Source organism: Pseudonaja textilis, chromosome 12 (genome assembly GCF_049901715.1).
Source record: "Pseudonaja textilis isolate UNSWEBS1 chromosome 12, rPseTex1.2, whole genome shotgun sequence".
NCBI classification, from domain to species: Eukaryota; Metazoa; Chordata; class Lepidosauria; order Squamata; family Elapidae; genus Pseudonaja; species Pseudonaja textilis.
Genome location: NC_142001.1, coordinates 11,678,092 through 11,694,318, shown reverse-complemented (window position 1 = coordinate 11,694,318; position 16,227 = coordinate 11,678,092). Strand labels below are relative to the sequence as shown.

Below are 16,227 nucleotides of genomic sequence, written 5' to 3'. Positions count from 1 at the left end.
ACCCTGGGAGGGAAAGCACCACAAGGTCAGTTCAGATCCGTCCCAAGCAATAGATGGTTCGGCGGCTGCCCCCAGCACTTTCAAACAATAAGCAAGGAGGGTTCCTTTCATTTTTTTCTTTTTTTAAAATCATCTTAAAATGGTTTTGGAGTCCAGAAAAGTTTCTCTTGGTTGTTTAAAACAAATGTCACCCTGTTATGAACAGAAAAGCAAGCATGGCGATTGCTGTGACAAGAAGAAACAAGAGAGCAAGAGGAACCTCAATTTATCTATTCTGGCATCTGCCGATGTTTGCCTTCCAATCCCTGATAAGAAATTTCTGCAGGACTCATTAGAGCGAGGATGGGCAATGCAGGAACCCTACTTTGCTTTTGTTGGTTGTCATTGCTCATACCCAACGGTTGACTATGGCCATCAATACCCAACTGATTAAACCCACTGATGTCCTTGATTATACCCCTTCCAGGCAAGGCGAATCAAGATAATTGTCCTCCCCTCTGCTAAAACCACTGAATTGGAAGCAGCATTTGGGACCATTAAGTCTGTATGTCTTCTCAAGCCTCCTTTGAAGTTGGCCATCAACCTTCTAACCTAAGCGAGTTGAAGTCCACAAGTCTTAAAAGTTGCCAGGTTTGGAGACCTCTGTTCTAACCTGTTGGACTTTGCAGCTAGCATTCTGTAGGGCATCCGATTCGAGAAATAGGTAGGGTTAAACATGGCCAGTTGTCACAACCTCTCCTCTTCTCTTTCCAGCCACTAATCATCTTCACTACATTCTTTCAGTCTGGTTCCAATTTACCTGGATTCTTATAAAAATCCAGGAGTGGATTTAGAAATCAAGGTGAGACCAAACCACAGTAGAATTGCTGCTTCCTGTTGGTCTAGAAGCTCTTAATTCTCATATGGTTTAAAACGGATTTTTATAAACAAAAAAACAAAAAAAACCCAACAACCATATCACACCACTAACACATATCCCTTTTGGCATTTGTGTTAATAGATCCCTTGTGCATCTATTACAGGCAGTCCTTGACGTACACAGCAGTTCTTTTAACTATCATTCAACGTTACCACGACACTGGGGAAAAAAGTGACTTATGATCATTTGACACGTTTTTTTGACCGCTGCAGCCATTTCCATGGTCCCCCGATTAAAATTCAGACCCTTGGCAACTGACTCCTATTTATGATGGTTGCAGTTGGTCATGCCATCCCCCTTTGCAACCTTCCAAGGAGCAGAGTCAACGGAGGAGCCAGATTCGCCGAGCACTGATAAATCACACCTTAACATCTGCAGTGATTCGCTTAAAAAAAAAAACTGTGGAAAAGTCATAAATATGGGATGAAAAAAAATGTCCCACTTAGCGACTGAAAAATTTTGGGGGCTCAACTGTGGCCGTACGTCAAGGACTACATGTACAATTCCAATCTTCTCCCATGGACGCCACCACCAAGCTGTGTGTTCCCCATGCTGTAATTCGGCCTTCCAGATTGCTTCACCTTCAGTGCCAAAAAATAAATAAATATTCTGCATTTCTCGCCAGTCGGGGCCTCGCCCCCTTTTGTGTTGTGTCTCGGTCTGTTCCCCCCCCCCCACCTACCGAGAGAACCGCGGAAGACTTTCCCAGCCCCGTTACCTTTTCGAGGCCGCTGTCCTCTCCCTGAGAGCACATTGAGGAGGCAGAGGCGGAAAGGAAAAAAGAGGGGGGAAGACACGACATGGGTTAAACTGGCACAGAGTCCAAAGCAAGAGAAAAGAACCCACCGTCTATGAGGAAGCCAGATGGTGGGGGAAATGGCACGCGATCAAAAGCGAGCGCTAGGCAGGGAAGCTCGGGTTAAAGGGCAGATGCAAACAGGGAGATCTGCGGATTCCGTGAAGAGGAACCGCGGAGGGGGAAGGGTTTGGGCAGCGCGACAGGAAAGCAAACGCAAAAGCTGCATGATGCCGATTGGGGGGAGGGTTGAAGTCCCCCGCTGCGGCTGGCAGGGACGAAAGGGCGGAGGAGGTTCGAGCAGGCGGGCGAGGAAGCGAGGCGCTCCGTTTTGAGTTCCGCTACCATCCCACCTCCCAGGAGGCTCCCCCCAGGAGCTTCTTCCTACCAGGTCAATGAGCTTGGTGACGGGGACTTCACGGATGGGCTGCCTCATCCGGCACAGGGCTTCCAAGGAGGTCCCGAAGCAGCTGACCAGGTAGTTGCCGCTGATGGTGAGGAAGTAATCCTTGCCCCGGTCCAGGTGAAGGACCAGGATCTCCTCGATCCTGTCCTCCCCCGAATTGAGAAGGGTCACCGCGTCCTTGCTGACGTAGACGTCCAAGGAGATGTCCACCGTCTCATCTGGGAGGGGAGAAGACCCGTGATGTCAGGATTCCAGCGATCGCCCTAATTAAATCATGAGCCTCGAGCCAAACTTCAAAAAACTTGAAAAGATTTATTAGGAGCAGGCCTGCATTAGGATGGCATGACCTGTATGAAGCCGACTCTGAGACACGTAATTTACAATCACCTATGACCCTGTTTCCCCCCCAACCCCTCTGGGTGGATCATAATTGATTCTCCAATGAAACACATTCATGGGCCGGGTGTCATCAATCACTGTACGACTGTAATTTTGTCGCTTGTATCACAATTTATATGGACTGTTTCCTAGTATGATTTGATTGCTTATTGTACCCTATGACTATCATTAAGTGTCATACCTTATGATTCTCGACTCCTGACGAATGTATCTTTTCTTTTATGTATACTGAGAGTATTTGCACCAAGACAAATTCCTTATGTGTCCAATCACACTTGGCCAATAAAGAATTCTATTCTATTCTATTCTATTCTATTCTATTCTATTCTATTCTATTCTATTTATTCCACTCCACTCCACTCCACTCCACTCCACTCCACTCCACTCCACTCCACTCCACTCCTATTCTATTCTATTCTATTCTATTCTATTCTATTCTATTCTATTCTATTCTATTCTATTCTATTCTATTCTATTCTATTCCTATTCCAATTCTATTCCTATTCTCATTCCATTCCATTCCATTCTATTCTATTCTATCACGTTCTCCAACCAGAATACCAGGTTTTGCCTCAGTTACAATATTTGTGAGATAAGCTTGGAATCTGCTTCTGAGTTCATTTGCCATATGCCCCTTCAGGTCACACACACACACACACACACACACACACACACGTCTTTCTTATGACAACTTGGAAACAGGCCTAGGAATGTTTTACAAGTTGACACTTGAAAGTTTCAAGACCGAATCTTGAAGGTGGACCGGTTCCACCATGAAGAGGAATTGGGAGGTGGGGAGAGAAAAAAAAAATTAGAATGCCAGCGTATTTCTCAAGACTCACTTGGCTCCAAATAACCTTCGCAGGGTTCGGCACGGAGCCACGGTTTGCAGTACTGCATGTCGTTGAGCTTGGGGATGAAGGAGAAGTGGCAGGGGACCTGGCCATTGTTTGTGATCTGGAATTTCTCCTTCTGCAGTTGCCGAAACTTTACATTCTCAAAAGAGAACTGCAGGTACAAAAGAGAAGAAGAAAAAAAACCCCACAAAACCTGAGTTATTATTATTATTTTTTCAGCAGAAAAGGGAACCCGCTCTGAACACCAGAACTGGCTTCTATTTTAAGTTTTCACAAGAACGATATTTGGCTCAGACTACCACTTCAGGGATGCATTGGCTCAGGGGCTAAGACGCTGAGTTTGTCGATCAGGAAGGTCAGCAGTTCGGCGGTTCGAATCCCTGGCACCGCGTAATGGAAGTGAGCTCCCGTGACTTGTCCCAGCTTCTGCCAACCGAGCAGTTCAAAAGCGTGTTAAAAAAACGCAAGTAGAAAAATAGGGACCCCTTTGGTGGGAAGGGAACAGCGTTCCGTGTGCCCTGGGCGTGTAGTCATGCCGGCCACATGACCACGGAGACGTCTTCGGACAGCGCTGGCTCTTCTTCGGCTTTGTAATGGAGATGAGCAGCGTCCCCTAGAGCCGGAAACGACTAGCACGGATACGCGAGGGGAACCTTTACCACATCAGGAATCGGCCTTCCTCTGAAGAATTTGGGTCTTTCCGGAGCAGGTTCACCTTGGGGGCAGGCGTTTCCCCATGTTTCTTGGAAGGTGTGTTGGACTCAAGTCCCAAGGTCACACATGAGATTTATTTATTTATGGGAGCTGAAGTCCAATACACCTGGAAGACACCCAAGATGGGAGTTTCCCGTGGCTGAAAAACCTTCCTCTTGAGGAAGGAAAAATAATATATATATATATTTTTCTCCCTTACCTCCCTCCTGCTCAGCTCCACCGACGGAAGGAAGTCGTTCTCCATCCTGTCCATTATCCGAACGATGTCCTCAAATACTTTCCGGTACCGTCGCTCATCTACAACTTTCACCTTTGGGGAAAAAGCAAGATCGTTTGATTTGAAGAAAGGGCTTCGCAATGAATGGAGACGCCTGCCTGGATCAAGCTCTGACCAACTCCCAGAATTTCTGGAGTGGACCAGAGCTTCTACAACCTGGCCCTGTAGAAAAGGAACAAGGTTGTTTCCAGGGAGGCTGTGCTAACTCTGTTTTCTGACCCAGCTGCCAAACATAACAAGCCCTCTGTAATTAACTCAATGTTCCCCTTATTAGGAGTCCCAGCAAAAAGTTTCTCTCTCATAGCAGGCTAATTAAGTCTCTAAGTGCCTGTGGAAAGCGAAGCTCATTTCTTTTCCCCCTGAAATGACACCAACGCACCACACAGGCAAAAGAAGTTCTGGAAGGTGCGCTCGCTTTCTTCCAGCAGCGCACACACATACACACACACACTCTCTCTCTCCACCCCCTCCTCTCCCTCCCTCCCTCTCTCAGAAGGCATGTCCGACCTCAGATTCCAAGAGAGAATTCTGATAAGTCCCAGACAGGATTCAGAAATTCGGGCTATCAGTGTCTGACAACAGGGAGATGAATATTTGTCCGCCACAGCTATTCGTCTCCGCCCCCTGCCTGTTATCCCCAGAGTTAGGGTGGGGTTTTGCTAGCAGCGGTGGCTCTTCCATCCCAAGGACCGGCCCGTAGATTTCCACTGCTCTCCTCTCCTCTGCCTTCTGCGCATCCAAGCGTCAGGCACTGGACCCAGCTGTTCCTCTTCTTCCTCATCGGCCACCTCCAGACCTGGGGGCTGTTGACTCTCCATCTGAGGGCTGACAGACGGCCAAGGCTCTGCCCCCACCCCCTGACAGCTCCATTCCCTCTTTCCTCTCGGAGCTCTCAGGTTGCCTTGATGCTGGCTCTGATTCCCACACCTCTTCCTCCTCCTCTGATTCGGCTACTGGAGGGGCCGGCGGCCACTAGGCCATAACACCCTATAATCCAACCAGCTTCAAGCAGGGACCACACGTCAGGAACTGAGCGACTGAATGGAATTACCCCTATGAGGAAGAGGGAGCTGACGGGCTTGTGGTCGCTTGTTTTTAGTTCCATGTGGCTGCGGTATTGGAGCTGGCTGATGTTGCCTCCTCTCCAGAGAATCCGGTCACACCAAGCTGGGACACGACATTTTCCACTGGAAGGAGATAGGATCAGTATCAGGGATCTTCTGGAAGCCTGCAGGATCCTCACCACAATACCCTCCATGATCTCCACACCAAATTTTAATTCACGGGATCCATCCTCGTATGGGATCTATCTTCTCATTTTTCCAAAAAAAACCCCAAACCCCAAAACTTTTGTACAAGACCATAGATTCCCAGGCAGGCGGGGTGGGTGGAAATTCTTTTAACTTTTTTTTAATTATTAATTTTTTTATTAATTACATTTCTTAGTGCTTAATAAACATCATGCTGTCTGGGTATTCAATTTGCTTAATAATACATGTTACGTTCTCAATCTCCACCCCCATTTTTTCCCAACCACTGATCAAATAGATTCCATGTTTGATAATATTCTGTATCATCTTTCTCTTTCATTTTTAATGTCAGTCTGTCCATTTCTGCACATTCTAGTATCTTGTTAATTATTTCTTCAAACTCTTTAACTATTGGGATGAGATTCTTACCTGGATTGAACTATTGGGCAAGATTCTTACCTGGATTTAACAATTGGGGCGAGTGTCTTACCTGGATTAAACTATTGGGGCAAAATTCTTACCTGGATTGAACTATTGGGGAGAGATTCTTACCTGGAATCCCAGCGATCTGTTTTAGAGTCGTATTTGTACGTGGGGATAAACTTGATTTCGCCTTCTGTGAAATCAGCAAAAGCTGCTTTTTGGGTACGCTGAATGTTCAGCTGAGGGCAAAAGACAAGTCAGTCAGCTGACATCACCCAGACCGTCTCGTATTGATAGCGAGGGTCATGAAAAACTTAAGACTGCCTGTCACATGACTTTGAGGGGGGGGTGTTTCAACCTTCCTTGTTCAAAAGGTAGGAAGCACATCGTGGTGGGTCTATGACAATTCGCCATGGCCAACTCATCATAGCCATCTCATTTTACAGGACAACTGGCTGCGAGACAAGAGTTACACTAATATCAAAACTAAGATTCTTTTGCACTAATGACAACTGTCAGATAACAAAATGAGTTCCAGATGGCACAACCATCACCATGTTCACAAATCCTATTATTAAACCATGGGATGGAGGAGTTCTAAAGGCCTGTTTCATAGGGGAGGACCCTTATCCAAGAGGAGGGGAATAGATAAGTTCAACTTACACAAAAACAACAACGTCAAACCTCCAGGGAATTCCTCCCTACCTTTTCCCCTCTCACCTGGTCAAACGTGAGCAGTTTCTGAAGCTCGTTTTTAACGATTAGAGACTTTACATCATTGGAGTCGGGGAGGCAAAGCCTGTAGTTCAGATCTCCCAGCCAGATGACAACGCTGAAAGATACGAGAGAGAGCAGAGAAACTATTAGAGCCATGGTGGCACAGTGGTTAAAATGTAGTATTACGGGCTAATTCTGCCAGCTGCCAGCAGTTCAAGTCTCACTGTCTCAAGGCTGGCTCAAAGTTCCGCTTTTCTGAGGTGGGTAAAATGAGGACCTAGATTGTTGGGGGCAATAGGCTGACTCTGTAAACCACTTAGAGAGGGTTGTAAAACACTATGAAGCGGTTTATAACTCTTAAGTGCTATTGCTACTGCTCTTCCTTCAACCACCATCTTTAATTGTTTTCTTCTTTTAATTACCCCATTATCCCCCGTGGGGCGGAGTCTGGGCAACTGAATGGAGCTGAGCGTTTATGGCCAGATGCCCTTCCTAACACCAGAGCGGGGTTTTGTTTAGCAGATACATTCTAGTTGTGCCCACAGAGACAAATATCTGCTTCCTACCTAGGATCAAACTCACAGCCTCCTGATTCTGAGGCGAGAGCTCCACCTCTAGGCCACCGCACCACTCATGGCTTGGGCGTCAATGATTGTGTTTATTTCACTGAGCCGAACGCGTTCCTTTCCACCTTGCTTCAACAAAATGAACAACGCAGTCCTCGCTGAACTCCCTTCCCCGCCACCCCCGTGTCCCACCCTTCGGACGCACTCGTGTTTCATGATGGTCAGCTGGGGCAGGTTTTGGTCGGGAACCTGGAAACTCATGCGGGCGCAGATGTCCTTATAGTCCTGATTGCGCTGCTCGAAGTTCTCCACGTGGGCAGCCAGGTGGGAGTTGACGATGCAGAAGCTGGTGTTGTGGAAGACGAACCTGACCGCCACGCCACCCTTGTTGCCCTGCAGGAGGCCGGACAGAAGCAAGGGAAGAGAAGGGAGGAGGAAGAGCAAGAAGGAAAGCGTCGGTTGGAGGGCGACGAGGAGACAACCTGGGGGATTATCCAACGCCGGGGGGGGGGACCCCCGCTTACCATCTTGCCCATGATCCCGGTGCCAACCGTCTCTGCCACCACGTCTTTGATGAAGTCGATCTGCTCCTTCCGGGCGAAGACCAGCAACATCATGCCAACCAGGCGCACCAGCTGCACCTGTTAAAAGATTGGGGACCTTAGAATGGCCGTCCCGCTCTCATACCGGCCCTGATCGGCGGGATGAATGGGAATGGGACTGACTTTCTTGTACTTGGCTTTGTGGTGCAAAGCCTTCTCCACCGCCGTCAGCCACTCTTGCTCTTTGTTGGAGTCGAAGTAGAAGAAGGCTTCTGTGCTCAGGTCCAGCTCCTGGAACCTGGAGGGGGAAAGAGTTTGGCGGATGCTGAGCGCGGCCTCAACAACAGCCCTCCTCGGCTCGAAGAGCCCTGCTGGCTAGAAGGCAGTATTGCAGGTTAACTTTGCATTCCCACTGCCAGCTGTTCGCTCCTGACTGGCTCAAGGTTGACTCAGCCTTCCAGCCTTCTGAGGTCGGTAAAAATGAGGACCCAGATTGTTGGGGGGAACAATAGGCTGACTCTGTAAACCGCTTAGAGAGGGCTGAAAAAAGCACTGCGAAGTGGTATATAAGTCTAACTGTTACACTGTTAACAACTTTAATTGTACATTTATGCTGTTATAATGATATGACTAATGTAGTTAATATAATCAAAATGGATAAGAGATGAGGGATAGAAATAGAATATTTATTAACATAAGATTTGCGTTATCAAGAGATGAAATAGAGGTAGAAATTAGAAAAGGGGGAAATACTACGATAAATATTGTTATATGTTAAAATCAGCAGGTCAATGAAAGGATAAGAAGTTGAAAGACGACTGTATTATGTTATTAGAAAGATGCGAGTATGATTAATGCAAGGTGATCAAAACTGTCAATTTTATTATTACTATTTGGTATCAAAGTTAACACCCAGAAACCACACTGTTCACGTATTTAATATTTATATACATTAAAAAAAAAACTTAAATAAAAACACCGGCTTAGAGAGAGCTTTAAAGCCCCGTGAAGAGGTATATAAGTCTAATTGCTATTGTTATGGATGCAGTCACTTCCAAAGCCAGTTGCTCCCGTTCTTGGAAGAAGAATTCTTATTGCAGTCCATGACTGGCCCAATATTGTCTATCTCTTCATCCATCCACCCATCCTTTCCCCAGGGAGCTCAAGACAATGTATGTATTTAACATTTATAAATCTGGTTATTGTTTCCTTTCCCTCCCCTCCCAGAGGTAAGTGGACCCTTACAAGCCCTGGGCTATCACTGAAGAACCCTAGGACAAAATACTGGAGATTACTTTTCTCTCTGGGCCAAATTGAAAGCTAACAGTTGCAATGAATAGAACTGGAGTGAATAAAGAATCAGTTAAAAAACAAAACGAGAAACAGAACAGCCGTGGTGGCAAAGGGAAGTCAAAAAGGCCTTAAAATTGCCTTGCTTTGGGCAGGCTAAGTCTTTGGGATCTCACCCTATGCAGTAGATGTCTGGGGGCTCCGGGTCTGAGATCAGCCAGGGCTCCAAACTCCCATCTGGCGATTGTCCGTTGACATTCCACGTCCCTATAAAAAACCTGCAACGTACAGGAGGAAGCTAAGTTGATTAAGGCAGGTCAAATCCCTAGAGGTCAGAGTTCAAAACCCCAGCAATGAAAAGAAGTTTCTTCAAAAGCTTCAGAGGCAGGCTAGATCAGTAGATTCAGAGGATAATTAGGACTGCAGAAAAAAACAATGGCTACCAACCTGCCTTCCATCGAGGACCTGCACGAATCAAAAAGAGGGCTGTGAAAATATCTACAGACCCCTCACATCCTGGGCATAAACTGTTTCAACTCCTACCCTTAAAACGACACTATAGAGCCCTGCACACCAGAACAACTAGACACAAGGACAGTTTTTCCCCGAACGCCATCACTCTGCTAAACAAATATTTCCCTCAATACTGTCCAACTATTTACTAAGTCTGCATTACTATTACTATTAATCTTCTCATCACTCCTTATCACCCATCCCCTCCAACTTGTGACTGTATGACTGTAACTTTGTCGCTTGTATCCTTACTTATTGACTGTTTCCTAGTATGTTTTGATTGCTTTATTGTACCCTATGACTATTACTAAGTGTTGTACTTTATGATTCTTGACTCTTGACGAAGGTATCTTTTCTTTTATGGACACTGAGAGCATTTGCACCAAGACCAATTCCTTGTGTGTCCAATCACACTTGGTCACTAAAGAATTCTATTCCATTCTATTCTAGCCACATAAACGTGAAGCTTGGCCCCTCTGCACTCACAACCAAAAAGTACAGGTTTACAATAGTTCATTTAGCGACCGTTCAAAGTTACAACGGCACTCAAAAAAAAGATGACCATGTTTCACAGTTCCGACCTTTGCAGCATCCCCGTGTTTGTGTGATCAAAATGCAGGAGCTTGGCATCTGGTTCATTCTTATGACCGCTGTGGTGTCCCACGGACACCTGGTTCCCCTTTTGCGACCCGTCTGATGAGCGAAGTCAACGGGGGAAGACAGATGTCACTCAACAACCAGGTTAGTAACTTACCAACGGCAGTGGTTCGCTTAACCACTGGGGGGGACAAGACAGGCTGTAAAAACGGGGCAAAACTCACTTAGCAAATGTCTCACTTAACCACAGAAATGTTGGGACTCCATTGTGGTCGTACGTCAAGGACTACAATTACCTGCCAAAGACTCCACGCCTAGGAATCAGAAGTTGTGGGAGCTTCATCATCCCTGGAAGCTTTTCAGGAAGAGACTGGACTGCCCTCTGTCAGATATGGTGTAGGGATCTCCTGCTTGGGTGGGTGGGGTTGGACTAGATGACCTCCAAGATCCCTTCCAATTCTGTTATTCTATATTCAATGGAATGCCTTGTTGTGGTCTGTCGGCAGCCTGTGCAGACGGCAGTGGAATTGGACAGCGGGGAAGAACGGGGACCAGTCAAGGAGTCTGGGGAGAACTCGGATGAGGGTCCTGCATCCGATACAGAGATGGGGTCAGGACCATCTGGGAGTGGGGTGCTGCCTCTGGAGCCTCCGGAGTCTGGCAGCAGTGAGGCCGAGGAACAAGGGGAGCCTGTTCCCAGTGTGCGTGTGCACAGAGCTGCCAGAAGGCGAGAGCAGCTGAGACAAAAAGGGCAACTTGGGAGTAAGGCTGGGAAGTGATTGCCCCTTCCCTAGGATATAAAGGAAGTGCAAAGGTGATGAAACCTTTGCAGGAAGCAAAGTTGTTCACTCTGTTCGGATTAAACCTTGAAGCTCTGTGTGGACTTTGTAGTTCAGTCGTTTTTTTTTTTTTACAGTTCATTTGGCACTTTAGCTGTTGGCAGCCATTCAAAGGAGAGAAAGGTGGGTGCTTATCTCGAGAGACTGTTTGGGACTGATTATGGGCTGGGAATGCATGTAATTCCCAACGTTGAAATAAAACAACAGTTGTTTGGACTAAGCGTGTGCTTAATTACGGTCTCACAAAGCCTTGGTCAGAACATGATTTGCCTTCAGAAGTTGTGGAAGCTTCATCCCTGGAAGCTTTCAAGAAGCGACTGGACTGCCATATGTCAGAAATGGTGCAGGGCAGAGGTCTCCAAACTTGAAGACCCGTGGACTTCAACTCCCAAATTCTCCAGCCAACATAGTTGCGAAGTTTGGGGACCTCTGGTGTAGGGGTCTCCTTCTTGGGAGCGGGGGTTCGACTGGATGACCTACAAGGCCCCTTCCAACTCTTGTTAATCTGTTATCTGAATCAAACTTCTTGGGTTGTGGGTGTGTGTCTCACTCCTGCTCCCAACTCTCCCGTCTTTTCTTCGAAACAGACCTGCAATGCTGGAAGCCACTTCTCCCAAGGTTAAACCTGCCAGGTGCCTTTGCACAGCCCTCACCTGAAGTTCCGCAGGTTGACGTACTCCTTCTCCCGCTTAAGGACGAAGTGCTTGATGAGTCCTTCCCTCTGGCCAGATTGCGTGTGGGTGGACGGCGCGAAGAACGTGCGCATGGTGCTGCTGCTGCCTTGGGGGGGGTCCTTGTTGGTGGCCTCCTTCTCGCGGAAGTGCCTAAAGGAGGCGAGGCATGGGTGTGTGTGTCAATAACCGCCCTTCGCCACTGAACCCCTGGGCACCCTTCTCCTGAGACGACTTACGACCGGCTGGGAGGCTGGGGGGGAGGTGGGGGCTCCCGGCGGGCGCTCATCTGCTGGTTCTGCAAGTTCCTTTTCTTCTCCAGGCTGATGGCGCTGAAATTGTCCTCGAACCCCAGAAGGCCTGAAGAAAGGCAGGACAAAAAGATAAAAGAACTTTCAAGTGAGCCTTCGAAGATCTTCCAAGAAGTTCAACAGCAGAATGGAAGAAATAAGGCTAGCGAGTTATTTGATTATATAAAATATAAAATTCAAAGAGAGAGAGAGAGAAAGGGAGGAAGGGAGGGAGGGAGAGAGGGAGGAAGGAAGGAAAGAAGGAAGGAAGGAAGGAAAAGAATAGAGGAGATTAAAGGAGGAAACAGGGAAACAGGGAAAAGGAGGTGTGGGATACAAGGGGGAAGAGAAAAAAGAAAGAAAAGTGGGGATTTGACTTTCAGCTCTGCCTAGCTCAGTACAAGATAAACACACTCCAGCCTCGACGTTTTGCTTTTACACATTAATATATAACTAGACATTTCTATAACACCAAATCTTTCTGATCAGCAAAAGAGAGATCAAAGTTTCGTTTTTTTTCCCTTCTTCCTTCGCAAGCACCAATTCCAGAAGTGATATCCAAATAAGAACATATCTTCCTCTTCCAAGAAAGTAATCAAGTGAACTAGTCCTGCTTTATCTTCCTCGCCGTGTGGAAACCACGTGTTATTTCTATTTGCACCTTGTCACCATTATAAATGGCCCCCATGTCATAAAAGTGATGGTTTCCTATTCGCCTCCGGCAACCGTTGTCTTAACGTGTTAACTTCCTTCTGGGTGCAGCCTGGGGTTTTTCCAACTTGAATTCTCATCCTTGATAACTGGGGGTGGGGTGGGGATTCTGGGAGCTGACTCTCAGACATCCAGAGGACATCCAGACTGTTCCAGGGAGGGAAACCCGAGGCCGCCTCTCTTCAGGAAGCAAGAGCAATTTCTGCATTCAACATGTGTTTGCTAAACGAACTTCCAGGGGTGGGTGGGTGGGAGGAAGCGTACAAGACAGGTAGCACTTTACCTGCAGGAAGGGGCTCAATGGGCCCAGAGAGGCCCTTCACTTGGTGCCAAGAGGCATGGTCCACAGATTGAGAGGAAGGGTTTTTTGATGACGCTGGAAGAAAGAGAGACACCCGTGTCACCCCCAGCTCTGGTCATCCCCCGCTTATGTTTCCTTAATGACATCACAAGGAATGGAAGCATCATCACCTTTCTGAACTCTTAGCACCTCGGCAAGGAACTCCAAGCACCGCTCCTCATCGGCTATTTCAAACAGACGCTCCGCGGTGTGATCACCCTGGAGGCGGATCTTGCAACCAGCTTCGGGAGTAAAACACAAGAAAAGCACAGGGTCAGGAAACGGGGCTTAAGGCTGATAAGTCCGAGAGCCGGAAGTCGCACATTGCAAATTACTTTAAAAGGAAAGAACAGGGGATTTATTAAATGACAACGAAGGGAGAAGAAAAGGCCCCGGCAGGTTTTTTTTGGGTGGGGGAAGCACCAACTTTGCTCAAAATTGGAGTGACTTTGGGAATTTGAGTTGTTAATCTAATCCTACGTAGCTTCTTCTCTGGTAATATCACACTACTAACTAGAGCATACAAAACATTTGCTAGACCTATACTTGAATACAGCTCATCAGTCTGGAAACCAAATCGTGTATCATGTATCAGCACAATTGAAAAAGTCCAGAAATATTTCACAAGAAGAGTTCTCCGCTCGTCTACTCGTTGCAGAATACCTTATGCCACCAGACTTGAAATTCTAGACCTAGAAAACCTAGAACTATACCGCCTTCGGTCCGATCTAAGTATAGTATATAAAATCATACATTGCAACGTCTTACCTGTCAATGAATACTTCAGCTTCAACCATAACAACACAAGCGCAAACAATAGATACAAACTCAAGCCCATTTTCACCCTCCCAGAGGCTCAAGGAAAGCCTTCGGAGCCTGGAGAGGGCAAAAATGGTCTCCCCCCACCACTGTGGTGCAGGAGGCCGACTAGGTAGGGTGGGATTCAAATGATTTAACAACTGGTTCTGTGGGCGTGTCTAAGTTGGTGGGTGTGGCTTGGTGGTCATGTTTTCGGCTGGGCGTGGCCAACTCAATATCCCTCACATCGAGGCACGCATCTCCTCGCCTGGCCTCTCGTGACTGTGGGGATGCTGCAACAGTCGTAAGTGTGAAAAACGGTCATAAGTCACTTTTTTCAGTGCCATTGTAACTTTGAATGGTCACTCCACACAAGCAAAGTACCAGCAAAGGAGGGGAAAAAAACTCCAGAGAAGTTCCTAAGACAGGAAGTCCAGTCCTGCCAAGAATGTAAAACGGGTTAACGGAGAGGCAGTTTCTGTAAGCAACACCAGAATGTTTCCTTCCTGCCTTCCTTACAGGATTAGGCCAGGCTAGAAAGCAGGAGGCTGAGAGCTGTAGTTTCATCTTAGGCATGAAAGACCAGCTTGGGTGACTTTGGGGCAATCAGCAGGGAAGTATAAATTCCCGTCCTGCCTTTGGTACGAGAGCTGGTTGGGTGACTTTGGGCCGGCCACCGTCTCTCAGCTGAACAAACCTCACTGGATTGTTGTGAGGAAAGTAGGAGGAGGAGGCATGTCCGTTGCCTTGAGTTGTTTATAAAAACAAGGGTTGGATATAAATCAGTCACTAAATCATGGCACCAGCCGTTAAGGGGTTGGACTGAGATCAGACACGCGGTTCCACCTTTGGCCATAGAAAGGAAGAGCAGGGAGAGTTATCGGAGCCCGGTCACTTTCTTTCAACCCGCTCTATCTAGAAAGTGCCCTGCATGTGGTGTTGAGCAACGGAAGGAACGGGAGAGATAAATCTAACGAAGAACCAAATGGGGAAGGGAGGGAGGGAAGGAAGGAGAGAAGAGGGAGTGAGGAAAGGAAGGAAGGAGAGAAAAGGGAGTGAGAGAGGGAGGAAAGGAAGGAAGGAGAGAAGAGACAAGAGAGGAAGGGAGGGAGGGAGGAGAGAAGAGGGAGTGAGGAAAGGAAGGAAGGAGAGAAAAGGGAGTGAGAGAGGGAGGAAAGGAAGGAAGGAGAGAAGAGACGAGGGAGGGAGGGAGGGAGGGAGGAGAGAAGAGGGAGGAAGGAAGGAAGGAGAGAAGAGACGAGGGAGGGAGGGAAGGAAGGAGAGAAGAGGGAGGAGGAAAGGAAGGAAGGAGAGAAAAGGGAGTGAGAGAGGGAGGAAAGGAAGGAAGAAGAGATGAGGGAGGAGGGGAGGGAGGGAAGGAAGGAGAGAAGAGGGAGGGAAGGAGGAAGGAGAGAAGAGACAAGGGAGGAGGGGAGGGAGGGAGGAAAGGAAGGAAGGAGAGAAGAGAAAGGGAGGGAGGAAAGGAAGTCAATGTACGGTAATATACATGTGACCTTTGCCAGCACTTACATTTGCTTAATGACTAATTCCAAAGAACGGTTTAAAAGAAATAAAAATAAGAAAGGAGGGGAGGGAGGGAAAAATGAGAATTTCTGCATCCAGTAATGCCAAACATTATTTAAGAAAGTCAAATGAGGCCGGCTCCTGACATATAAGGAAAGGTATGTGCAAAACAGGTCTGCAGAGCTTTAACCTATTGTCTCTTCCTTGCGGCTTGTACACTCACACGATCCTTTCAAACAAAACAATGCATTGGCTCAAATGCTTCTCTGGAAGTTGGTGAGCTTAAACTATTTTTTAAAATAGATTTCCCCACCCACCCACCCACCCCAAAAAGCAGCAAAATGAGTTCTGCAAGGCCCCATTTCGATCCTTAAATTCTCAAAATCCCCTCCCCTACCGTGGTCCACAGGATATATATATATATATATATTTTGTAAACACTCTGGCTTTAAAGGGAGAGGGACCATTTTAAACCTCCAGCAATCTCCACCCCAACCAGAATTTGCAGTTTTATCACAGTTTCCGCCTCACGGACGCCTGCCTGAGTGAAAGAGGCTTGCAGAAAACATGCAAACTAAAACAGAGGAGATTATCTTGCAACGTAAACTTAAAAAACAAACAAAAACAAACTGGACATCCAGTTTCCCAGCCTGCCCTTTTCCACTCCAAGGTCAAAAGAACAAAAAAACCCAAGAAAAATCCAGTGGCTTTCCTTCGTCTTTGGTAACAGAAAGAAGGAAAAGCCTTTTGAGAAGACAGAAATCCAGCGTCCCTTGCTTCTGACGGGT

At 47.1% G+C, this 16,227-nt stretch overlaps 1 protein-coding gene across 2 annotated transcripts in view; it reads right to left on the bottom strand.

Moving 5' to 3' along the window:
* OCRL (OCRL inositol polyphosphate-5-phosphatase) overlaps positions 1–16,227 on the bottom strand; it is a 28,906-nt gene that overhangs the window by 5,512 nt on the left and 7,167 nt on the right. Inside the window, exons 5-19 of one of the 2 annotated variants that reach the window (XM_087941028.1) lie at positions 13,249–13,359; positions 13,061–13,153; positions 12,016–12,136; positions 11,759–11,929; positions 9,333–9,434; positions 8,050–8,164; positions 7,849–7,965; positions 7,530–7,717; positions 6,762–6,873; positions 6,171–6,280; positions 5,420–5,555; positions 4,291–4,401; positions 3,363–3,528; positions 2,104–2,339; positions 1,638–1,661 (exon numbers count right to left, since the gene is read on the bottom strand). In XM_087941028.1, the coding sequence (XP_087797154.1) occupies positions 1,638–1,661; positions 2,104–2,339; positions 3,363–3,528; positions 4,291–4,401; positions 5,420–5,555; positions 6,171–6,280; positions 6,762–6,873; positions 7,530–7,717; positions 7,849–7,965; positions 8,050–8,164; positions 9,333–9,434; positions 11,759–11,929; positions 12,016–12,136; positions 13,061–13,153; positions 13,249–13,359 (1,913 nt within the window). The remainder of the gene's footprint in view (positions 1–1,637; positions 1,662–2,103; positions 2,340–3,362; positions 3,529–4,290; positions 4,402–5,419; positions 5,556–6,170; positions 6,281–6,761; positions 6,874–7,529; positions 7,718–7,848; positions 7,966–8,049; positions 8,165–9,332; positions 9,435–11,758; positions 11,930–12,015; positions 12,137–13,060; positions 13,154–13,248; positions 13,360–16,227) is intronic. The other variant, XM_026702978.2, reaches the window with a different exon arrangement.